The sequence below is a fragment of the Cryptotermes secundus genome, unplaced genomic scaffold, assembly GCF_002891405.2.
Source record: "Cryptotermes secundus unplaced genomic scaffold, Csec_1.0 scaffold303, whole genome shotgun sequence".
NCBI classification, from domain to species: Eukaryota; Metazoa; Arthropoda; class Insecta; order Blattodea; family Kalotermitidae; genus Cryptotermes; species Cryptotermes secundus.
Window position 1 is genome coordinate 368,065 of NW_019726229.1, and position 27,215 is coordinate 395,279.

The following is a 27,215-nucleotide window of genomic DNA, read 5'->3' on the forward strand; positions in this document are numbered from 1 at the left end:
CTACTTCTCCAAGATCTGTCTTACTGTTATCAAGCTCATCTTTCGATTTTTAATATCGTCACTTTCCATGACGTTTCCAGAATAAATTCTGTAAGCGTTTGTCTTCCCATCCGAACTACATGTCGACCAGTCATAATCTCATTGACTTCACGGCATCTAACTATACGAGATTATCAAGTTTGTCGTTACGTAAAACTAATCACTATAAGTATGTCGTTATGTTAAGTTATCGTGATCAAGAGAGCCCACCAGTGGAACTTATCATGAGCCGGTTTAACCTGCTCCAGACCCTCACAACCTGTTCCTTCAAGATCCTTTTTAAAATTGTTTTCTCATCAATGCTGCCTAGGTCTCGCAATGAGCTCATCCTTGAGCTTAAAAGGTAAATGTAAAATTGTCCCTGTGCTTAACTAATTAAGCACCACGCCATGAAGGCGTATGGGGGAGTGGATGTATAGACCCACGTTTTCATGACCTCGGCACTAGCTGGAGGTGAGTGGTCAGCTTCACATCCCGGCCACTTTAACCCCGCTACTCACTGGATAGGAGGCCGGGTGGTCAGTCTGGACGACGTGGAGAAAAGAAAATTCTTTACCCTAGGGGAACTCAAACTCCGAAACCTCGGTCGTCCAGCCCGTAGCCAGCTGCTATACCGACTGCGCTACCCGGGTCCAAATAAGACTACTTTTTTTTTTCCTTGGCACTACAGCCCCAGTGGGCCTAGGCCTACCTCCATGAACTTCTCCGTTCACAAATAAGCCTACTTACTGAGATCAAATAAAACATCAAAGCAATTGTAACTTTCAAATAAGGGTTTATATTTTCTACAGGAACCAAGTCTGTAGTTCGGCATAAATCCGATATGCACTTCAGCTTCCTTCACGTGCGCTCCAACGTAACTTCACACAGCTTTTCCTCTTAACTGTTGTAGCGACGTTACTTCTGCTGAGTACACGTCGTTTACACGCATCCTCAATCAAAAATATACGTAGGCTCAACAAATTGTGAGGATGAACAAGAAGGGCAAGTTTCTGGCGTGCACAAATGCGCATTACTGTTTACTTTTTCTGCGGAAAACAAAGTTCTAGACCAGGGCAGAAAAAAAAAGCAAGGCGAAACTACAAGGTACAAGAAGCGAAGGTTATATGTACTTTATTTACCATTTATTTAATTATTCGCAGGCTATTTAGAGACGATTTCAATACCTCACATTACATGGCGCCGAATGATAAAATTATTAATAGATAATAAATTTGAACGAATGTGTGGAAACGATGCTGTGGTGGCCTAATTTAAAGTCCTGTCTACAATTACGCCGAGACGACCTGAGTAACACCAGGAAAACTGCGGATATCAGTTTCCGGGTCGAGATTTTTAAGTTCTGCACCCACCCAATATGAAGTACAATATAACTGCGACGTAGTTCGGAAATATCGAAATAAAATACAGTACAAAACAATATTATTTCTACGTCATTACTTGTTGTTTCCCCTTCATATAATTCAATAATTCAGTCCAATTTCAAAGATTACATTCTTGTACGATAATCCTCGACATATGTAACCTGTAAAAAGATTATAACTCCATTTTTGCATTCTTCAAGGTCAAGTTCTTGTCACTACTACACTAGACCAGGCATGTCCAACTTCAAACAGGTTGTGATCGACTTTTTAGTGTCAAAACTGCCAGTGATCTACCAGCCCCTGCTATCGCCGTACCTCGCTTTAAGCAATAATATTGGTAAAAATAACACGACACATGATGTTTGTTGCAAAAGCAACATACATTGAAAGTACAGACTACTTTAACACGTATTTTCCCTTCAAAATCTGAATATAATCAGTGTGACATGTTGCGCAACGGTCAGGTTGGTGTGGGATTTGGCCTTACACATGTGATCAACGAGATTTGAACTCGAAACACGTTACAATATTATATTACAAGTGAATTTACATGCTTTTCACATATAATTTCCTTACAGGCCTATGAGATCGACCGCGATCGACGCGTTGGACATGCCTGCACTAGACGAAGCTACGGAGTGTGTTAAATCCCGACTTCAAAGTCAGGGACCGCTACGATTCTTTTGACGTAACTGGCCAACGCTTTGGTACAGAATTCTGAAGTGCTGTCCATTACGTCACAGAAATACTAACAGCAACACAATGTGCTTCGACCAGATAATGATTTGCTCACTTAAGATGCTCTGAAGAAATTTTGTTTCTTTGCAGTAAACTTACCGAGTAGCAAGGAAGGCTCTTCGGATTTACTTTACTTTTAAGGTATTGCGGTAAGAACCCTGTACCCCATAATATGAGTCAGATGTGCTCCCTGTTACAGCCCTATCAGTAACGCCACTTGTTCGGAATTAGAAAACAATTCACCACTCCCATTCTGTAAGGTGTTCTGAGCACAAGATGCATCGAATGAATGAATTCCAGCCTATAGTGCGATGGTAGGGATGTGGCTATCTTCTTTATCTAAGCGAAAAAACGATACCAAGCGGGTTTTAGGCACTACAGTTTAACAATAAAAGCTGTCGGACGAACTGCACTGTAGGATCATACCTGTTCTCTATAACACAAATTTTACGAGAAGCTCAAAACGAAATAATTTCTCAAAAATGGTGCAAAAGTAAAAAAAAAAATCTCTTTACGACCTAAAATCTTTGAAAATTATTTCGATACGGCGAGCATTTAAAAAAATATAGTGAATTTTTTCGAATATCCTACGCGATATAGTGTGATTTGATTTGCGGCAGTAGCTATCAGCAGCAGAAAGAACATCAAGGTCAATGGCACCGTCAACTACATTACAATAGTCTATTTATTACAAATTACAGCGCCTCTTCTATATAATCAAATTAAACCAAGTATGTTTGTTACGACGTCCCACACGCGCCTTCAAAACCATGACGACACAATTTAAGGCTTGAGAACGAGTAACTACCCCGGCTGGTGGTTTTGGACAACTGGAAGCACTCTTGAGCCGGTGCATGTGGCATGACTTAACTATACGATTCAGCAATTTCATGCCAAATAGTTTATGGGACTTGGTTTGCTAGGTGGTTGCAGAATATGTACTTAACTTCTGAAGCAGTGTTCTGTTTGCCTAACGATGAATAAAATTAATCTAGGCCTTTCAGTTTAGGAGGGGAAAAACATTCCGACTGGTTATGAAACTGGCACTTTCTAGTACGACCCCGTAACAAAACGCTTAAGTCCAGAGTATCAGAGATCTAAAACAGGGCGACGTCATAACCAAAGGTGAAACCTATGGTAAAGGTAAAGCTGTCCCAGTGCTTGATGAATTAAGTAACACGCCACTAAGACGTACGGGGAACTGGAGGTCTAACTCCATTCTTGACCTCAGCAATAGATGGAGGTGAGTGATCAGCTTAATGACCCGGGTCGCTTTAACCAGTGGAAAGACGTTGGGTGAAGGTGTCGAGCAGAAAAAAATCTCTTGCCCCTGCCGAAAATCGAAACCCGGCCGTCGCTACGCCGATTGGGCTCTCCCGGTCCATACTGGTGCTAGTAGGATTTCTATATAAACAGTCATATATATACGGTACATATAATCCAACCTTCATGGCTGTCGTCGAGAAAGACCAAATCGTTACAATTGCAGTTTCCATTATGACAGTAACTTCTCATGTGGCATTTTCGATAGGGCAACAAATATTTTGTTAAAAACAGACATTCCTACAACTGTACTCCTCTAACTTGGGCTCCAGGTGATATTTCAATTTTGCTGAAACTAAAAATAACCTTGGAAGGCCTGGTTTTGAATCACTTGAAGATATTGCAGGGCAATGTGGCCACAATGCTTTCGGATAACAAATTTCAGTAATACTTTCAGGCATGACAGGCGAAATGAACTGCGTGTACAACGCACAAGGTGGGTACTTTGAAGGTTATCGCGGTTATTAAATAAAGGGTAACGACAAGACTCCTTTTGTATCAGTCCAATTTTGAGGAGTATAAAATAATCTACGGCCCTCTCCCACCCATTATCTCAATTACTCAGAATTGATAGTTACAACTATTATACTGAAGCCTGAACCCCTCACTACTCTGGTGTTCATGCAATGACTATTTTCCTTTCTGGCCCCAGGCCAATGACAAGAATACATAGCTAAACCGTGCGGATGGTGCAAAGTAAATATTCTAATTTGTGTTCGGCGATGCGTTTCATTTAACACATGAGTATTTGCCCAACAGCGTGACAGGAGTACGAAACTGGTTTAACAGACAACACTAAGGAGTCTTTCACACAATTCCTCAGATCCATACCTCGTCACAGGTCCTACTTGTCCTTGTTTTGAAACATAGGGTCGCCGTATAACAGTCAGCACTCCTGGAATGTATTTAAAAGACCGTGAACGAAAGTTTCCAACCTTTCTTGTTTCTTGCAAATTATCCACAAAGAAAATTTGGGGCAGTACCTTAATATAGGTTACACTGCTTTCAATTCATGACTCGTAACACAGGCATACATGACATCGAGGTTCTTCAGGAAGTTGCACTATATATCTATGGCTCTACAGCCCTTTGTTGGGCCTTGGTCCCTTTTCGGTTTCTTGATCGGTAGGATTCCTTGGACGGGAGATCAGCCCATTGCAAGGCCGCTACGTGCACACAGCCCAGCATAAACACAGAATAAACGCACACTGATATACATGCTTCAAGTGGAATTCCAACCCACGATCGCAGTGTTTGTGCTAGCGAAGACAGTTCATGCCTTAGGGCCCCCATACACACATAGTTTGGCCTCCAGTTCGGCCTGCACAGTTGAAGACTGAAAGGCAAAACTGACGTGTGTGGTGCGGCCGGCCGATCGTTTGGACTGTTGGCCTGTGGGAAACTCGTCAGCCCGCCAGTTCTGCCTGCAGGATCGTAGCACGTGACGTGTGTGACTCAACATTATAGGCTGGAAGACCGTGATTGTGGCATGAAGCCTGCCGCTTTATCTGCCTGTGTATGGGAAGGAAAGGGAGGGGGTAAACTGTCACAGTTTTGCCTGTAAGGACGATCGGAAGGCCAAACTGTGTGTGTATGGGGGGCCTTAGACCGCGCGGGTGATCGGTGCGAAGTTGATCTACTGACGCTTAAATCTTAGACGGTCGCCTGAACACCATGCTGGTATTATTCATGGAAATAAATATACAGGGTGATTCAGAAAGATGGACACAATTTCAACTGGCTATATTTCCTGAATTATATGTTGCATTTGAATTCTGTAAATTACACTTGATTATACATACATGGAAGTTTATAGATGTTCAATGTGCCCCCCCCTCCTCCGGCTGCACGGATAACATCTAGACGGTAGCTGAATTCATCCTACAATCGATGACAAATATCTTGCGTCACTGAGTTCACCGCAGCTGTGATACAGTTTCTTAGGTCATTCAAATTTGTGGGAAGAGGTGGTACACGCCACACAGTTGTTTGCGATAGTCCAAGTTCTCTACTAGCACTACGGGTTGACTTCATTGGGCTGCGCTCAAAGTTCACTCGAATGCACGCCACGTTCTCCTCCGATACACGCGATCGGCCCGGGACGCAGTGATGGAGGGCACTAGCGGTAGTACTAGAAACTTCGTAACATCCTCTTTCAAATGTACTTTACAGAATTCAAATGCAACATACAGTTCAGGAAATATAGTCAATTGAAATTGTGTCCATCTTTCTGAATCACTCTGTTTAGGTGAAGGAGATTCCAATAGCAACGAAAACCTGTATGTTTGATCAAAGATTTTGATACACATACACATAGGGGCATCTTTCTCATTAGAACATTAAACCAGAAATGGTAAAGGTCAATTATATCGCACTAAAAACTGATGCACTTACCGTAGCTTCGATGCATATTCCATCTCGATTGCACATCTCTCCCGGATAAAATGGCCATATTTCTCTAAAAAATCAATCCCTTTCTGTGTGTGGAGCGCTATCGTTTCATACTGGTCCTGAAATCATAAAAATGACAAGTGTTGGAACAAGAATGGAAAGATGCGCTGCAGCTTAGAGATCATAAAGTGTTTTTTCAAACCGCCATCTCTGCGGTTTATCTTATCTCACTGGATTTGATGTTCACTTCCTGCAAATACAAATTCACTCTTGCAAACTATTCAAACGAAAGATACTGCATTGCATAGCCCAGAATTACCTTTCCTGCATTTCTTTTAAGTACTGTGACGAACATGACAACTGCTAGACAACGGTTTGGTAAGCACGTTCCCCTTGCAACGAAGACGCCATATAATCCATTGCTAGAGAACGGTTCGCCAAAAACGGGCATCCGCAACAACGAATGGACACAGTAATAGTCGAACTGTTCGAGATGATGCTCTATATACGGTTCGCCTCGAGGATATAAAAGGAGAGTTCAGTTTAGTCGTAAGTAATATCCCGTGTGGAGGTGGGATCGAATACTTCCACTGTTGCCCTGCGAGTTGTAGGAGGTGACAAAAAGAGAAGTTTCGAATCTGAGACAGTAAAATAATGTCGCGAGTACCCCGGGACTCGGACCCGAGAATGACTGAGCTGAAGAAGGCCGCAGCAATTGTAAACGACAGAACAGTCCCCTCCTCAGAGAGGGCGCCCCATATCAACAAACACGCAACTGTCTGACACCAATAAAAATCTGGTCGTAAGCGCAAGCTGGGTGTTTACTCGAAGACATACTGGCCGACTGACCGTCGATCGTGACATAAGACCCGACTCGTGATTCTTCGTTCGTCATTCGTCACTGTGGAAGAGAAGACACTCAAAGTCCAGTAAGGAATGGAGCGAGTCTTAGACAGTCATTGTTTATCAGCTCTTATAATTGATTGTAACTGTACAGAAGTGCCAACAGATCCAATCATCCAATCCAGAACCCGTTAGTATTAGTCACGGAACCCAGGACACGTGACAATATATACCATAGAAAATGATACAAAATTTAAGCTCTACATATTATCGGGAGTTTATTTAATTGTTTACAGTTCCAAAATCTGGTCACTACCTCAATATTACGTAGCGTCGAATGGTAGAATAACTGAATGACTTGGAAAGGATGTGGAACGAAGCGGTAGTGGGCTATTTAGAGATACTATCACGACATTTACGAGTATCTTTGAACCGGACATTTTCCGAACACAGAGTTAACCAGCCGGTTACTGTGATCTCTATTTTATCTTACGCTGGTGCTAACAATCCTTAAATGATGAACAGCGATTTCCCCCTAAAATTCGATGATCATCGTGTAAAGTAGAAGTTCTATTCATTCATCAGTAATCTGTCAGACGACAGGTCCACAGTCTCTTCCAAAACAGTTCCGCCATTTAATGCGAACTAGAGCTTTCTCCTTCAAATAAAAATATCCTCTTCTGTCCCCAAGGTCATCCAGCATCTTCTTCCTCGTCTTCTGGTCACTTCTATCTCCCCCTCTATCTCGCATACATGGTATCTCTGTTTTTGGAAATGTTAAAAAACGAAATTGTATTCGCTCTATAACATTAGTCATTTCCTATCAGACACAAAATAGGCACATGACTAACGAAAATAAGAATCCTTCCAATTCGTCAGAAAGTATAATAAGCAAATCACCTCAATCACCAGTACACCTCCTCTAGAAATATGATGTACTGAAGACTTTTCAGATAAATTGTTGCCATCTTTCAGCTGGAGATTGTTTGTGGACGCGGGTTCGATTTCCGATGATGTCACTGGATTTTTTCAATTTACCTAATCCTCCCAGCCGCACTATGGCCCTGGGGTCTAGATGTGGGAGCCTCGACAGGGACAGCTTTACCTTTTCTGCTTTCATTACATGAGTCGCTGAGCATGCTCGAGCCTTCAGTACTGCAGAGCCACATACCATCAACATAATAATAAAATATTCACGCACATCAAGTGATTACGGTGTAGAGTGAAAGCAGCTCGGCTAACAAACAGAATCGTTACAAGAATTGAAGAGATGAGTGCGTATGATAAGAGGAAATCATGTAATGGTCACTATCCATTACCAGAACAGTCTGATAGTGAGAGGGTACAGTATTTCGCTTAAGGGAAGCACATTTAAGCGCGTATGAGTTCCAACCTACCTATCATTACTGGTCCTCCCTTCCACATCTCCGTCTCAAAATGCGGTACTTAAATTAACTTCTAGCGTACCACCAAAAGTTAAAACTGGGTATGTTTAAAAATATTTATCACATTACGTTAATATTACCGCCGCCTGAAAATGTCGCACAGTATATACCAGTGTTTCTCAACCGCCAGGCCCTAGTACCAACTATACCTGGCCCTGGGTCTCATAAAAATTACCGGGCCGCGGTCTCACAAAGGTTGAGAACCACTGGCATTATACGACTACGGTGGTACCGATATTAAGGAATTAAAAAATACATGCTCATCTCGACAACAAAACGCAGGACAAAGATCATACATAATATGACAGGTAAGGCAAAACGCAAAGGTAAAGTTGTCCCTGTGCTTAACTGATTAAGCACTATGCCATGAAGGAGTATGGGGGAGTGGATGTATAGATCCACATTTTCTTGACCGCCCAACACAGTCCGAAACTGCGGTCCGTATTTAAAGCTATATCGTCGTAAATAGGTTAAAAAGTTTCATGAAAGATTGACCGAACAGTCCATTTGATCCTGAAGCTGAAAGCTGTTTGCTGTATAATTTTCTTCTTTTAGGTACAAAATATTCAATTTTAAATCTCTGTGATCATACTTAGCCGTAACTGATACATCACACGATACAGGTTTACCGGACTGGGGTTCGAATTCCGTCCAGCTGCGGGGCGCGCTTTACCATCGTCGTCAACTTTCACGATTCCACTTTGATTGCTGTTAATTTCCTGTTCGGCTTGCCTATTCTACGCGGAATACAATGTAAAGACTTCCGTGTTTAGGGAGAAATAGGATACAAGTTTACAGGTTGCAGGCAATCCCGTGAGATCCGGAAAATGAACAGAAATTCGCCTCCATAAACTTACACAAGCCGGTTCTGTTAGCCGCCGACTTATCACTGCGGAGAACCGAATTCAATTCCGGGGCAGTCCATGAAGGATTTGTGGTGGACAAAGTAGGCCTATCACAGCGGCAGGTTTTCCTGCAAGCATTTCAGTTTTCTCCATAATTCCACTAGCCTTATAACACCACCGTCAGCTATGAGTATACTGAAGTTGGTATGCCAAAAGATTTCGTCTCATTCTATTCCTATCAGTAGAATAGCTTACACACAGGCATTATTGCTAATATTTCCAGATAAATATATCGTGTAGTACATGATGTATGTGCCGGTCACGGTAGCCGAGCGGTCTAAGGCATGTACTGTCTTCGCTCGCTTGGAAACCGGGATGGTGGGTTCGAATCCCACTCAGGGCATGGATGTTTAGTGTGAGTGTATGTGTGTGTGTGTGTGTGTGCGCGCGCGCGCGCGTTTTTCTGTGTTTGTGTATACGTAGAGACCTTGCGACGAGCTGATCAACGGCCCAAGGAGTCATACCGAATGTGTAAGATCTAGAAAAACCGAAGTGAACGGAGAAGTTCATGGAGGTAGGCCTAGGCCCACTGGGGCTGTTGTGCCAAGGAAAAAAAAAACATGATGTATGCAGGGCTATGTGTGAGCAAAATCAACATTTCATGGTAGGTATACTTATGAATATTTCACCGTTACTGAGCAGTACACATTTTAGTTTTCTTTTCTTTCCTCATTCTCTTCCCAGTAGTCCATTAAATCCGTCTGCACACATTTCGTTCCCATTTCTGATGTGAATGTTCCCTCGCAAAGTTCCGGAAGGACAGTAAGAATCAATACTACATGAGCAGAAAGTAATATTCAAGTAACTTCCCGTTATAGTCTTGTTTTCCTCTTCAGCGTTTCCCCGTTATTAGAGCTAACTTCAAATTGTCTTTCAATCTGTACCTGTTCTTGGGGCCAGGGGCACCTTTTTGATAATAACAAATATCCGTTCAACAAGGTTCCGTGTTAGACTGTGCTTGCTGTGCATACGCGCTGTAAAGTTGACCCTGTGTTTAATTAATTAAGCACCACGCCATGAACACGCATGGGGGAGCGGTGATATAGCTCTGCTTCGCTTTAGCCCCGGAGAATGAGCCCACGATACCCATTGGATAGGAGGCTGAGCGGAGCCTACAGCCGATCTAGACGTTATATAAGGAGAGGATAATCTTTTGCCCCAGCAGGGAATCGAACCCCGGCAGTCCAGCCCGTAGCCCGTCGCTATATCGACTGAGATAACACTGTACGCTGTACAGAAAACTGAACACATATTGGCCGCGACGATAAAAACACATAAACAGCAAAAATACTTCACATCAAGCAAGGTCATTTTATTACCGCGTCCTTATTTCGCTTCCCCAATACTGCAGCAAAACTGCGCTGAAATCGACGGCTGTCTCGCCTGTCTGTCTGGGTTCTCATCAATGTGGGTCATCTAACGCACAGAAAGATGCTGGATTACAAACATCTGCACGAAACCAAAACAGACCTGTCTTCGTCGATACTCGGTCAGCGTGCACAACGGAATTGCCATTAAGTCCCACAAACCACTTGAAGGGAGGGACGTGAAATAAAAACATTTCCAACCGTACTCAGGCTGCAGGCGTTCATTAATTTGCAATTTCTAGAATTTTAATCAACGCGATACAAAATATGTCAAAATACGTCACTGATGACCTAGATCAGCTCCTTTAGTACGACCGGCTACCGGCTGGAAGTCCAGGATTTGTTCAGAAATGGGCAGGGACTATCCTCTTTCCACCACGCCTAAACCGTCTTTGGGGCCCACCCATCCTCCTTCCCAATTGAAACCGGCGGCCGAAGCTTGAATCTAACCACTAACCTATATCTAATTCCGAGTTCAAAGTACGCGGAGCTGTATCCTCACGCTTCCATACATTACCAAAGCCAACGAAGGACGATCGAATAGAATTAGAAGGGTTTTGTTTCGCCCGCTTTTATGCAACGAATCTCTTGTTGCCGCGGGAATACATTTCTACTGCCTCAAACATTTCGTTGCTAAGATATTGCTAATCTAGTGTTATGTTCTCGTGTTCTTCAAGCTGTTTCCTAGGTAGCATGCTTTTTCACTGTCCGTTGCGTAGTGACTGATGTCTTATAGTCCGGCTTTCAGCCAGCATGTCACAATACTAACTGTTAACACACAATTTCCAGACAAAAATAATATGATGAAAATATATTAGAATACCTCTGAATCCAATTTGGGAACGCGTTTAATGCGAGTCATACAGGCTACATCAAGGAACACAGCGTCCAATAAGAGGAGAGTTGTTAATATGAATTTCCCTTCTCCCATAAAAAGTCGGTCTCGTTACGTCTTCACTTCCTTCCGAACAGCGACGGGCTCTCATACTGCAGTAACGTAACTCGATTTTTACTGCGAACTATAATATAAGTTTTTATTTTGCTACAATAATTGGACGAAGCACGACTTACTAGAGAAAAGTCCAGGGATAAGTCACATTATACAACGGAAAGCAATAAGGACATCTTAATGTGGGTTTAAGTGGCTCGAGCGAGATTCCTGTTTCAACGTCCGCCGGTTGAGAAGTGTTCGCTTGCGCGGCTTGTTCATAGAGGGAACGGAATTCGTGTTCAGGTGGAACAACAGATGCGAACTCTCGCCCCGTCCGTTTGCTTCCTGTACAAGCAGCGGAGATGTTTAGTTAGTAAGTGGTACCGTCATCTCTCTCTTTTTTATTTTTTACAGAAATGAAGTGGTCTTAAGAATAAATTACTCTGTGCGGTTTATTTTCCTGCGCTGTCAGCATCTAAGAGTCTAGACCAGGCATGTCAAACTCAACTTGTACAGAGGGCCACCTCAGCCCTATAAATAATAGTCCAGGGCCGCACTTCAAAATAGAAATATACATTAGATTTTGATACAAGGAAATTTAATTCTATTTATTATTTAGGAATAATTTCAATATAATTACCTAAAGTCACATATCTTACAGTTTTAAAAAGCAAGAGAATGCCATTTTTGACAAGTATCAAACAGCTTTTCAATATGTAAAAAGAGAGATTACACAAGAAATTATGTTAGAAATAGCAAAATATTGAATTTCCTGCAGCCTGCTAATTTATGTCTGCGTGAGACTTCTTGTCTTCTGGTCTGTTGGAAAATTGTCTTTACAAAAAATATTTCTACTAAAATTTTAATATTGATTTTAATATCAATTAGCTCTAAAAGTTGAGGGGCCGCATGTTTGACAGGGCTGGTCTAGACTATACAACGTAGAACGGCACAATGTCTGATGAATGACTGGAAAGGATCTGGAAGGAGGAGGTCGTGGTCTAATACAGCTATCCCGGCATTTGCCTTGGCGGACGGAGGAAAGCCGGTACAAACTTCAGTCAATCAGTTCTTACACGAGCACAAAAGCATCTTCCTGTTCTGTGGGATGTGGAACAAATTAGGTTTCTATAAATAAGCAACAGAAGGCTGGTCACGGTAGCTGAGCGGTCTAAAGCATGAATTGTCTTCGGTCGCTCGGAAGCCGGGCCATGGGTTCGAATCATACTTAGGGCATGGATTTTTAGAGTGTGTTTATGTGTGTGCGTGCGTGCACGCGTTTTTCTGTGTCTGTGTGCAGGTAGAATGGGCTTCCTACGAGCTGATCACCTGCCCAAGGAGTCCTACCGAATGTCTAAGGTCTAGTAAACTGAAGTGAAACAGGTGTTTCATGGAGGTAGGTCAAGGCCAAATTTGGGCTGTAGCACCAAAGGGGGGAAAAAGCAGCAGAAGTCCATCAAGCGCAACTAGTTCAATAGGAGTAGTTAGGCCACTACTGGCCACCACCACAGGACACAGCCAGCAATACGAGTATAAAGGAACTACTCGTACTTTACATGTCCTGGCTGAACATAAGCTTTCGCTATATCACAAAGGGACTCACAGTAGCCGTAGAAATAAAGACTTAAATTCTTAATACAGTTGTGACTACTATAAGTCCTTTTATGATATCACAGACACAACTTACGCCCTATATCAATTAGTTTCTTTATAATGCTGGCTATGCCCTCTAATGCTGGCCAACGGTGACAAAAACATGTAAAGGGGAAGCTTTTAATTGCTCGTATTAAATTGGGTACACCTGATGAACTTCTACTATGTATTTACGTGGAGTACAGATCCGATTCTAAGCGGACTCTGTAAACTGTGGCCGTTGCCAGGTAACGCCCGCAACATACACTCAAGCAACAATAGAAGAATGATATTTTCTACTTGGTCCGTGCCTAGAGGTTATAAGGGACAAGTTAAGCTGAGTTGAGATCCGTATGGGAGGCTGTGAAGACAGGACCTGAGAGCTGAATAAATTCCACTGTTTGAAGCCGCTGCAAGGAAACGGCTTGTGAAGACGCAGCAGGGTGTAAAAGGCTTAGCGAGTGTTGTGGTGATTTGTGATGTCAGCGGTGGCGCTGTAATTGCTTCTAGTTCTGGGTCGTGTATGTAAGTGGTCAATAAATCCATTCACCAATCCAAACCCAGTCTACAGTCACACACATATCCGTGACAATATAGTGTGGTGTACCGGTTCAAGATGTCTCTTACAAAGAACCTAATTATCATCCAACATGGTCGATGCTTTCTTCTTCTCTTCCAAGACATGGCAAAGAATGATGGAGCTCTTGAAATTAAAATGTCATTATTGGAATTCGCCATTTCACTTCAGTAGAATCGCCAAAGACCGTAAATACGAGAGCACTAGGCACAAGACGAAAAACTAAGCCGTATAGTTTGACCCACGTTTACGAACTCACGGCTGTCACAACAAATCCGACATCACAAGCATGCATTAACTCTTAACAGTGTGGAAATTTGCATGGGAATTACAGGACTCTTTAACGTGGAATGGAGTCTGTATCACTTTTCGGAGCCTTAGCACACGATTTACAGACAATGGATGATCAACGCCTTGTTTTGAAAATTACTTTACGAGACTCAAGGCTGAAGGCTGTGGAATTAATTCTATTCAACTGATTAATAATCATAAATATTAAGTAGCCGAAATCAAATAGATTCATTATAAAATAAAATAAGAAATACTGCAAGAACTAAAATAAAAAAGTAACGCCTGTACAGTAAAAAGGCAAACTGCGGGGCAAACGCCAAGAAACTCCACGCTTTTAATTGAACTCGAAGGTTAATTACCGTGTTCACAAGATCCTGTTTGGCGGATCTTGCCTTAACCAGGCGAATCTAATCCAAATCTTTCACTTCTACACCAAGGCACTTCCCTCGATGGGTAGATTCTCGATTTATTTAAAGACGTTATTTTTACTATCTGGGCATTTTCCTGAAAAGACTGAATAAAACCATAAAACCCTGTTACCGTGGCGGACCTACGGGCCGAGATATGAAACCGGTGGCCTGTTTACTAAATGCGAAATGGGAGTTGTAACAACTCAACCGAGACATCTTGCAATTTGCCTGGAGTGGGTGAGGAACAAAACAAATTCTCTGCAGGATCTGAGGTTCTCACAGCGGCGCTTATGTAGAGTTCTGTCTTCTGGGATATAGCGCCGTGTAGGAACTGAGGTTCTCACAGCGGTGGCTATGAAGAGTTCTGTCTTCTGGGATATAACACCGTGTAGGAGATTTGGGGTTCTCATATGTAGAGTTCTTTCTTCTGGGATACAGCGCCGTGTAGGAACTGGGGTTCTCACAGCGGTGGCTATGAAGAGTTCTGCCTTCTGGGATATAGCGCCGTGTAGGATCTGGGGTTCTCACAGCGGCGCTTATGTAGAGTTCTATCTTCTGGGATATAAAGCAATGTAACACGTTGAAAGTGAACCGACGTTTCGCTTGCCGCCTGATTCATGCTTGTTTCTTTCTTGGCTCACTCACTCTTCAGCCCAGAATATGGCGGCGAAGTGTTCCTCCGAAACGTCGGTTAGCTTTCAAGCGGCTCTAAGGCGTTATTTCTCACAAGACAAAACTCTTCAACGAATTTTCCGAAAACATAGCCAAAGTCTCCCTGCCGAGATTCGAATTGCGAGTCTCCCGAACATGAAGCACTACAAGTAGCTGTTTGGAAACGGAAACGCAGGCCTATCATAACAGGTTGAAATGTACCTCATGGACTAAGACGTCAATTTTACTTCCACGTATAAACATCAGAAGCCATCTGAAGAAAGGAGACTTCGAGAGCCATTTGTGGAATATTAGTCCTTCAAGTGGATACAGTGCAAACTGGCTTTTAAATATATTCGTGAAGAAAATTTCCTGGCATCGAGAACCGCCGAGACTGGCTGCATCTCGTGCACATTAAACCAGGTGTTCCTCTAGCTAGGACGAGGAAGCTTAATCACGCAGATCAAAAACGTCAGCCCAACTGCAGGTACATAAAACTGCGCTGTGGAAAGATTTCCATGTCCTCACAACATTCACGCCACAGTTTCCTCTACATCTCAACACTCATCACCAAAATGTATGCTGCAGTCGCTACTCAAACAAGAGGCCAACAGCAATATAAGCAGCCAACCAACCGGTCAATGCATACCGAGAACCAAAGTGCGATCTCTTTTCTCACTTTAGTCCAGGTTTAACGAATTATTTATTAACGTAGGGTTACCATGCTATCGTTAAATCATGGATTACTTAACGGACGAAGCGTCATCTACATAATATTAAAAAAGTCTGTGCCCAATTCCAAGAAAACATAATTACCTCTCCTACCAAGACTAGTCTTTTATGTCTATAAATGTCACTTCTTTCTAACGAACTAATGCGTCCCATAAACAAAATACGGCCGTTAAAGTTTGAAGAAGGCTGTACGCAGTTGTCAGGGCGAGATTGTGGGGTAACGGTTCGTGAATCCACAGTTTACACCAGTTCCTGAAATCGTTACGGAGTGTATGTCGTTTTGCAACACAGACTTCCTTGTTTTGCCGATGTGCGGTCAGGACGGCAACACTGGAACTATGACGATTTCTTCTGGGATGTAACGGCGAGCAGGCCGGTAGAAGTTCAACGTTTCTAAGGAAAGTACTGCCTCCATCCTCAAAGTCTAACAGCCAGCCAGACAAATACCAGCAAGAATCAGGGGGCAACCAACGACCCGGAAGATAGAGGCAGTGCGCTCCTCAAATACGTCGGTGAACTTAACCCGTCTGCAAGGGGCTGTATCCCAGATTAGAGTACTTTCACAGTCACCGCTGTAAGAACTTCAAATGCAACACCTTAACTACTTTTACTTTCCTAATCATCGTCGTCGTCGGAATAACAGCTCTTCTTGGGCTACAGACTTCCTTATAAGATCAGACCATACCGCTTTTACGTCTTTGGATTTCGCAACAATAATTTATTTTATACAGGAAGATCGTCAGCCTTGCCCCAACCCCCAACCGGGATGGCCAAGTCCCCGTATTTGTGTCCACCCCCGGGTACCGGGATCCTTTTTCGTCTCCTTGTATGACTCGCAGGGCTACGGTAAAGGTTGTATATCCCGCCTTCGCAAGGCGGTTTACGTTCCTTTCATATGCGTCATGTTTCAGGCCAATGCCGTCTGCGTGGACCTTGTAGATCGGTAACATTCATACTGCAAGTTCCTGCACAAAGACTTTTCTTAAGAAAGATGATAATGCTAATGATAAAAACCAAGCGGCAAAACAAATAACACATGCCTCCTGATAATGAGTTTTAACTTACGGTCGAATAGAGTAAAAAATATAAATTTGAATCCTTCTAACAAGAAGGCATCAGTAACCAAACGGAAAACCTCTTAATTCCGTATCTGCGATTTTAAAATACTCGTATTTCTTGTCAGAATGCTTCTGCTGATAATATCGGTATCGACAAGCTGACGCATTCACATTTGTTTCCTTCCTCAATGAGGATGCAGGCCTACATTTCCACGAAATGCGCGTCTGTACACAGCTTGCCTGAGATTGCAGCGTGTGTCGTGTGTCATGCAAACTCATCTCGGTCTTGTTTAGTGATGCATTTCCACACTTCGAGGATGAGTCACGTTAACCACATTCTGTTCTCATATACGTCGCAAAGTGTGCGGTGTACTAGTGGACACGACTAAACAGGGGTAACACGGAGTGATAACTGGCTGGCTGCATACCACTTCGATGTGCAAATGACTTGAAACTTTGCAGCGCACCATGAGATACCGCATTAAAGTACAACAGAATATGAAACTTCACCGTACTCTTTATCTTCCATTATAATACAATGAGACCCGCACAATTCTTCACCGCTGGAATCGACTTTTTGTGTGAAAAATTGCTTGTGAGTGACAGTATGTCACACCGAACTTTCCAAGTACCCATCAGAACTGTAATTCAATTACTGCTTCCAGATGCTAAGCTGCATGTTTACTTTTGTATGTTCCACCTGTAGAACTTTCACGTCTTTCATATATAAAACAATAATTACAACTGTCCAATGAAATCTTCCAAAATTAAATAACCTGAGCAAAATACATTACAGTTGTTCTTATACAGAGGGTGAACAAAATAATGGAACCACTACAGATACTGCACACCATTTATTAATTTGGTACTGGACCACCTTTTGCATTCGATACAGCCGCGATCCTTCTTGGAATAGACTCCTACAAGTTTTGAACAGTCTCTAGCGGAATTTTATACCTTCCTTCTTGAAGAACATCTTCAAGTTGCTTTGAGATGTTGGAGGTGAGAACCTGTTCCTCACTCTCGGACAAGTCTCCCATTTTCCGATTCTTTCAAACGGACTGTCACTCAACACAATCACTAATCCACTGACATGAGCACTACAGTGTAAACAAACGGAAGAAAATTCAGTGTTGCCAACTGAAGTTCTTTCAATGTATCCAACACACATTCTATTCCTCTATTTCCTTGTGTTTCCATTAATTTTTGTCCATCCCTTGTATGTCCTGCTAAAGGCCTGAAACCAGCAAGTCCGCGAAGAGAAAAAAATACACTTCCTGTCATGGACAAAGAGGCACAACGTGTAGTAGTCTCTATCACATATAATCCTTTCTGCCTCTCCATTTCCCTACGCCCTCTGTCTCCTGGTTTCTACAAGACTATATACGGTAAATATTGTCGCGTATCGGGCGTATGACGCGACAAATAACTTCACGATGTATTTGATGTAGCGAATTTTATTTCACATTCGCACTTACAATCACCCAAATTACAGATTTACGATTACTGCTATCTGCAGTATCACAATTAGTACACTGAAAAATGCCACAATACAACTGACTAGNCTATATACGGTAAATATACTGCTGTGTCCACCACTAATTTTTTGCTAGGCAAACATATACAGTTCCATATACGAAATAATCTATGTTATGTTACATCTTTTCATTTTTGCGAAATGAATTTAATGCGTGACAAATATTAAAATTTTGGTACTTTGCAATGAACTAATAAGCCTACTTAGCCTGCAATCCAGTATCCTGACTCACGCTGGAAAAGGAGTTACTGTTCTGATACTAAATATAATTTACATTAATACTAAGCGATGTCCTATGAGACCGTATGGAAGTTTCTCATAATAAACTAGCAACAAAGGTAAAAAATAAGCAGACTTACTTTAACTAATAATATAAAAGAAAAACAATTTTCTTACATTAAAAAGGACAAACATGTTTATATCCGTTTGCCATGAAGAAGAATGCAGTACTGTGGTACAGGCCACACTGGACTGCACGACAGGCCACCACCATCCTTGCGACAGATTCGTAATCAGCGCCGCGCCGGTACCCTTGTCTTTTCTCTCACTTTCTAGTTTAATTTCTACTATAGTTCTAGTTATCGGTGTGAAGGTTTCTGCTTTATGTAATCTCCTAAACCTTGAACAAGATTCTTTATAAGAGAGACTGGCCTAATTGGAGTCCTCTAGCTAACAAATGGCATAACAGAAAAATACATACATACATCCACTCTCCGAATACTACTCCAAGTAGGGATCCAGTAACATTATGTATCACCTAAAGCGGTATGTTACAGGACATGAATATGGCAGTTCCTTCTTTCCTTACCTTCGTTTCTTCCATTCTTGTCTTAGTCTTTCTTCCCACTTCCTATGTTTATTTATTAATCATTCTCTTTCATTCCTTCTTCGACTGACAAAAACCGTGAAATCACTGTGGTCGGCACCTATCAATTTATGAATATAACATGTATCTGTTGTTGCCAGACAACCCACTAACCACTAATCCACGCAGAACACAAGTGCTCAGAGATAGACTGCTTATTGTTCGCCTCTTCTGTCTTAATACTGGGCGTGGTAATTTTAGTTCAGTTTCTACGTGCATGCAAAATTGATATAACAACATCAACATTTTACGGGCTCCTACAAAGAATGACAGAAGTTGGTCCAAAGATGCGACCGAAGGCGATCGCTTATAGAGAAATAAATTTCCTCCCACATGAGATATCGATACTTAACTTCAGCAACATTTTAAATTCGTTAAGTTTCACGGTCAGTACGTAAGTCTTCAAAAGACACTCTGGAATTTAAAATGTTATGCCATTAGCTATACACGTGGAGACGTATAAAAATTCCGAATGAGGAAACGTTCCTGAAAAACAGCGGTTAGAAAGACCACGGCTCTATGAGACACGGGGAATTACAGCAACCTCGGTGTTAACATACACCCAAGTCTGATCAATGTTTCCTCTTCCTCTATTAGGCATAAAAGCTTGACAAAAAAAAGTGTTTAAGAATAATACATGTTCAGGTAACACACAATTTACCAAAAATTTAAGCACAGCTGCTTCATTTACCTTTAGCGAGAGTTCAAATCCATTATGGCGTTCATGATAATGACGACTGTGGTCATCCTGTTCTTGCACCACACTGTCTCCGTGCGTACACTAATTACAAAACCGAGGATACATAGAACAAAACACTGTGGCTGGCAAAGTTGCAAACAAATGGAAAACTGCAGAGGGTATTCCAAATCTGCGGCTAACGAGGAACTGGTATACTTTGAACGTTCGAGCCTATATGGAATGTAGACATGTGTGCGGGTCGCGAGGTCATCGAGGAAACACCGCCGTAATGAAGGCCTTGACGCTGACCTGCACGTCGAAAAAAAAAACCGCTACCAAAGAATGCGATTGTCTTTCAAACTATGAAGCTTCAAAATATTCTTTCTCGTATATGCTGCCTTTCTGGCAGAACGACATCTGGAAGAGAGAGTAAGTCTATGTAGCGACCCAAGAACATAACGAATGCTGTGTTCTGTCTGCTGGCTGGAATGAATTACTCAATATCCGGTTTTCCAGACAACGATGTACATAAGACAAGTCTTTCTTCACTAGATGCAATAAACGTGTTCCTACAGAGTTTATACGCAGTTCATGGAATCTCAACAGTCTGTCGTAAATCCACTGACTTGACAAACCATGTTGTCTTTCCAGGTTCAGAATTTCAGTGACTAGAAAACGCCATATTTCTTGAGGACTTCAAGGCCGTAATCTTCTGGGTAGACAGTCTTGCAGGCGGATAGCGACGCTTCGGAGGAATATACTGCCTCCACCTTCAGGATTGAAGTGTGGAGGATGACGAATTGGTTGGGTTATACATACATATATACAATGGCTGAAAGGAAAGTGGACACTGACACTCAGGGCATCATATAGTCTCGCAGGCAGATGCAGACATTTTGGAGGAATACACTGCCGTCAATATTGTGGTACCGAAATGGGCAGTTTACTGAGCCGGAATGGGGTAAAACTCCCTCCATCCTCCGATGGGTCTGAATCACCATCTTCACTGCAATCTCCTTATATAACCCAATCTATTCCTCATTCAAACCATAATTTCAGCTGGGTTGCCGAATGTCCTGTCATTTCGCAGTTCTCCTCAGTCTCTCGAGGCGAAAGTAATCCACCTTGAAGAAAGTGTTGACCTCGTATCCCTCCTTCTAAGTACTTCCTTATTTCTTCGACATTTATGATTAATTATTCAACTTCATTTAACACTGAGTAACAACTGGCGGTTAGGCGCTGGGTTCCCACCGTGGCAGCCCGGGTTCGATCCCGGGGCTGGTCAAATGGGATCTGTGATGAACAAAGTGGCGCTGGGGCAGGTTTTCCCCGAGTACTTCGGTTTCCCGTGCCAATCCTCATTCCACCAAATTCACCATCACCATAATCATCCGGGGCAGGCTACAATAGGCCAATCAGTGGCTGCCGTGCAGAGTGGACCTAGCTGGACTCCACCCCCCACTAAGCGAATTAAAAAAAAACGTAACAACTGCAGTTGAAACAGCACTGTTATGTAACCTACGGGTCACTCGATTCGGCTGATAATAAAGCATACTGCGTGTCAGTACATTAAAATTCACACGACTACCAATTTTCTACATAACATTTTAAACATTTCATACAGGGCCGTAGGCTTGTATTTAATTCTCTTATTACGTCAGTCTCGCTTCATATCCAAACGAGTGCACGATGCTGTTCTAGTCACGACCCTAAAATCTCAGATGATTTCCTGCATCACGCATATGTTCCAAGTTTAACTGATACAGCAAGGACACGTCTTACTGAAGTTACTTTACACTCTGGCTCTAATTCGAAGTTACTTTCGCTATGCAGCGCCACCAACAATTATAGTTGAACGGATTCTTTTAAATTCATTTCCTTATAAAAATGGCTACAGAACTGCGACGCGTAGCTCGCATATATCCATACAACTACTATTATAGAACTTCACGTCTGTATTTCAGTTTATAATTTGCAACAAATATTGGAACAAACACAGTCGGCGGTTGATGTTAATCCTAAAACCCTAATAACTCCTATCATCACGAACAGTTAGTCTGGATATATTTTATATATCAACCCAAATTTTTAAAAAGTCATTTCCTTCTTCTTGTTACGAATTACGCAACTTGCTGGGGAGCCGGGATAGTGCAGTCGGTATAGCGACTGGCTATGGGCTGGACGACCGAGAGGTCTCTAAGTTCGAGCCCCGGTAGGGTCAAGAATTTTCTCTCCTCCACGTCGCCCAGACTGGCTCCGGAGTCTACCCAACATCCTATACGACAGGCACCGAGGATCTTTCCCCGGGGATAAAGCGGTAGGGGCGTGAAGCTGACCACTCATCAACTAGTGCAGAGGTCAAGAAAATGTGGATCTATACAACCACTCCCCCCATACGCCGTCATGGCGTAGTGCTCTTAATTAGTTAAGCACAGAAACAACTTTACCTTAATTAATACCTGTCCCGACCTCAATATGTTCTTTCCAGCGTCTCGTGTTTATTAAATAGCGACAGAAGTGCTGTGTGATAACAATGAAAATTTAACATAAAATATGATAAATGTTTCAATTCACTTACATTTCTGATAAGGGCTCATACCATGCCCAACCTTCGGCCTCCTGACTGTTCATTCACTGCACCTTACCAACAGCAAAGCGACTGCGTGAAGAAGACAGGAAGTGCGGAATGGGACTAATGTGAGATTAATACCATCTGGCAGCATCTAGGGTGAGGAGGGATGGAAGAGGTTATCCCACCGAACTATCTGGGCAATAACATGGAAAAAAATAATAAAAAAAGTAAAATCCCCGTTGGAATGGCCGCCAATCATAGTCGCTCGAGAACAGCTTCGCTACAATGCGTAGAACAGAACTGGGCACTTCCTTTAACGCAGCAGGATAGGGTAAGTCCGGGAGCTGCCTTGACGAGTGTCCTAGCATTGTTATTTAGTGCATACTTCTCACTAGTCATTACACATAAACGAGGCATAAGAGTACCTCAACTTTCTTCCTTTTTTTCTTCTTTGGCACTACAGGCCCAGTGGACCTAGGCCTACCTCCATTAACTTCTCCGTTCACTTCGGTTTCTCTAGATCTTACACATTCGATAGGACTCCTTGGGCGGGTGATCAGCTTGTCGCAAGGCTAATACCTATACACAAACACAGAAAAACGTACACACACAAACTAAACATCCATGCCCTGAGTGGGATTCGAACCCACTATCCTGGTTTCCAAGCGAGAAGACAGTAACTTTCTCCTTTAGCCTACATAATTCAGGTGAATGAAGGCAAAGGTCATGCCACATAGTACGTCTCCAACACGACAGCTTATCTAATGAAGGAAGTTGCAATTAAGAGAACGAAATAGTCGCGCGCTTGCTCAATGGGTCAGTATACTGTTAACAAGTGGTATACTCTTAACGGTGACACTGCTGACCTTTCTTCCAAACAATAGTACACACTGAAACGATACTAACAACGCTACGTGGTTTCTCAGTCTATGAAGAGAACAAGTTAAATACTTGTATATTCGCAAAACAGATTGTAGAACGGCTACAATTAATTTTGTATAACGAAGTAAATGCGCGGAAGTAGACAGTCATTATGCGTTTATTCACACAAAATGCATAAATTGAACGCATAATGAGCAAAACTTATCCGCCTGTCCGCATATCTCAACTCCAAAACTACAATATGAATTTCGATTAAATGGGGTATTGGGATATCGACAAAAGAGACTGTCGCACGAATTTAACGTCTGTTCATATCGGTCAATGAAACCCGTAAATTACTACTCTACATGAAGCTCGAACAATATTTTGTCAATCACCTCAAAAGCAAAATTACACAAAGAACTGATTTTCACATTAAGACATACAATCATAATTTGAACAAATTTTCATTAATTGGTACTTAACAGACAGAAGGAAACAATTTTCGCCTAGCACAGTGTGATATCAAGGAGTCGGGATAGCTCAGTCGGCATAGCGACGGGCTAAGGGCTGAACGGCCCCAGTTCGATTACCGGCAGTGAAAGATCTTCCTCTTCCCCACAACGTCCAGACCTACTCTCGGGCCCAACCAGCTACCTATCCAATGGGTACCGGGAGCTCTTTCTTCGGGGGTAAAGCGGAAGTGGCATGAAGCTGACCACTCACCTCCACTTAATGCTGGGGTTAAGAATTGTGGAGCTATAACTACACTCCCCCATATGATTTCATGATATAGTGCTTAACTACTTACGGATAGCGGCAAGTTAACCTTTACAGTGTGACCTCTTCAGCGTCATTATCTTTGTACGAGTATGTAAGAACACTGAGCCCAGTGATTTACTTGTTATTTGTTTATGGCCCATTTAATGACACAGGAGGTACCTCAGGTTACTTAGCACCTAATCACGGAATGGTTAATGAACAATGAATCAAAATGGATATGGAAGTTTAATCCGAGGTACTAGCCCGGCATTTTGCGTGAAGGATTGGGGAAAATAACGAAAAACCTAGGTCAGGATAGTCGCTGTCCTGCACGAGATACGAATCGGACCCCTCCCGGACACAAGTCAGAACCAACAAAAGTTAATGACGACTTATCCAAAGTTGCAATGGTAAGGTAAAAGATAAAAAGTTGTCCCTGTGCTTAATTAATTAACCACTAAGCCATGAAGGCGTATGGGGAGTGGATGTATAGATCCACATTTTCTTGACCTCGACACTAGTTGTGTGGTCAGCTTCACGGCCAGGTCGCTTTAACACCGAGGAAAGAGGCCCCGATACCCATTGTATAGGAGGTTGGGTGGACTCCAGAGCCGGTCTGGACGACATAGAGAAGTGAAAATCCTTGCATCACCGGGACTCGAACTCCGATTCCTCCGTCCTCCCGCCAGCAGCCAGTCGCTATACCGACTGAAAAGCTGCAGTGGATGCTTTAGGAAATGATGTATGCTCCAAGTTATTAGACAGCAGTCATAATGTAGTTCCAGTACTTCCCTGGAAGCAGAAGGAGCACAAGAAACATCGCGCAAGACAGCGCACCTATGGAACAGAATTCTAACCTGGGACTTTCCCGATATTATGTTATCATTATAATGCGTAGTTTGGTGCGTACTAGCATGTGAAACAGTTTATTATCCATGCTATTTCAACTATTAATTTGGTAGTTTTCTGTAGTCACAACAACATCTAAAACCCTTCGTGTATAACAGCGCTCTGAACATACGTGAATTTGACTAGTGGAGTACAATTAACACAAAAGGAACTGAGGCTGTTTATGACACTGATTTGTTCACAGTCGTTAATTTCCCAAGAACGCAATTAATTGTGCGCCTACCAAGAACTATCCGAGTCATCAAATATCAGAAAATAAGGCCTGAGGACTGTGCCAAGCGGTGATATATTTCAGGAACGCCAGGGGCAAAGACACAATAAAGACCTAACACTGAATGAAAATACGTGAATACGTGACGTGTACCGCGGAGGATGGAGGGGGAAGAACGAATAGGCATATCGCAGAAGTAACTATGGTCCAGAACAGTAAATCATTTTCAGGTCAAGTGTCAAAATAATGAGTAATAAAAAAAATACTGATTATCACTTCCGCGAAAATCTATCCAATCCCTTGGTCAAAGCTCTTCCCCGAGCAGTCGACTGTTATACAGCTAACGCAGAAATTTCTCGCCTTTGCACAACCCAACGGCTCATTACCAATAAGTATGGCCTATTACATTGTCTGGGCGGTGGCCGAATACTTATGATTTATACCTATCATGCCTTACAAATATCAACTTTCTGTGCAATTAGTCCTGTCGTTCGGCAGTGTCAACTATTTATGTGATCCAAAGTCTGTTAAATGTCGACGTTACCATTTACCAATCACCATCATATCACCCTCAAATCTTTAAACAAACAAACAAAAACAAAACTCCATGCTTTTAGTCCGCAAGCGAACTATACCGACTGAGCGACAGCCGCTTGTCTGCGAATGCCAGCTATAGTGGATAGAGGATGTCGGTTTTCTAGACCGGAGCCGCTATTTCCTTGAAACAGCTCCTCAATTATCCTCACGATGCTGAGCGGCCCCGTTCCAGACCCACTACTTCTCAGAAAGTCTGGTAGCTCCGGGAATCGAACCCGGGAAATCTGGAACTGCAACCAGGAACTGTGACCACTAGAGCACAGAGGTGGTCACCCCCATATCTTTTAGCTCCGAAAAAATCCAGAGTTGATGCAAAGACGATAAGCATCTTTTGTAAAGCAGATTTCGTAAGACGCCCGCGGATACAACTACAGTAGAACTTGGTTATAACGTCATCAAAGGGACCTAAAAATAGTGTCGTTATAAACGAATGTCGTTGTAACCGAAATGGGCACTTCCACAGTAGCCTTATGTTAGTCACGTAAAAATCTACCAAAAACCGAGTTAAAATGTTGCATTTTTTTAGTGAAATACGTAGTTAAGTACAGACTAACGTAACATTAACGTGGAATTGCCCAAATGTGTAATATCAAAGACATATTACAGCGCTTTTCACTGACAATACACACCGCACTAATACTGTATATTAAAGGTAGGCCTACTCACCAAATTACAGTAGATTACATCAATTGTTGTGCCTTACTGTACCTAGATACGAGTATAGTAATCAGTTATCTTCATCTGTTTCCTGTTACTTGCCCAATACACACTTTCTAAATTACGTTCAATGTCCATATCAGATAAATTCAGGAATGAAAATGACGTTACATACGAGGTTGATGCATTTGTGCATGTCGTACTAAGCAAGGTATAAAAACAGTTGCTTTATGAGGAATTAGTTCGTACCATTGAATATTTGACGCAATAGACAAGGTGTCGCAGAAACCGATGTTGCTATAACCAAGTTTTACTGTATTTGACATTTTGCGAAAGTCTTAACTTTTCTGCAAGCTCAGATCTATTACAGAAATTTCCTCCGATTCCGGAAGTGCATGGTGTCCTTGTGTGAAAGAAGCAGAGCTTTCTGCTGACAAAAACACTTAGTGTCTAGGTGTTACTCCTTTTAGTCAAGTTTGACAACAAATCGTTAAACGCCTAATTAATTTGGCTGTGTCCATCAGTCCCCTGTATGCATGCAACTCCACAAGACTACACCTTCCACTTCCGAGTCCAGAAATGTATGACAAATTTACTGTTCGTTCAACATTACAAAAACAAACTCCGTGGTTTTAGTCCGCAAGCGAACTACACCGACCGAGCGACCGCCGATTGTCGGCGAAGCTAGTGCCAACTTTAGCGAGTAGAGGGTGCCGCGTGGTCAGCACAACGAATCCCCATGGCCGTTAATTTCGGTTTTCTAGACCGGAACCGCTATTTCCTTGAAATAGCTCCTCAGTTATCCTCACCCCGTTCCAGATCCACTGCTTCCCAGAAAATCTGGTATCGCCGGGAATCGAACCCGGAT

The 27,215-nt window shown here is 42.5% G+C and overlaps 1 protein-coding gene across 5 annotated transcripts in view; it reads right to left on the reverse strand.

The window, feature by feature from the left end:
* LOC111864017 (formin-binding protein 1-like) overlaps positions 1-27,215 on the reverse strand; it is a 168,628-nt gene that overhangs the window by 94,241 nt on the left and 47,172 nt on the right. For all 5 annotated transcript variants that reach the window (XM_023850941.2, XM_023850940.2, XM_023850939.2 and 2 more), the window contains exon 2: positions 5,859-5,974. In XM_023850941.2, the coding sequence (XP_023706709.1) occupies positions 5,859-5,974 (116 nt within the window). The remainder of the gene's footprint in view (positions 1-5,858; positions 5,975-27,215) is intronic.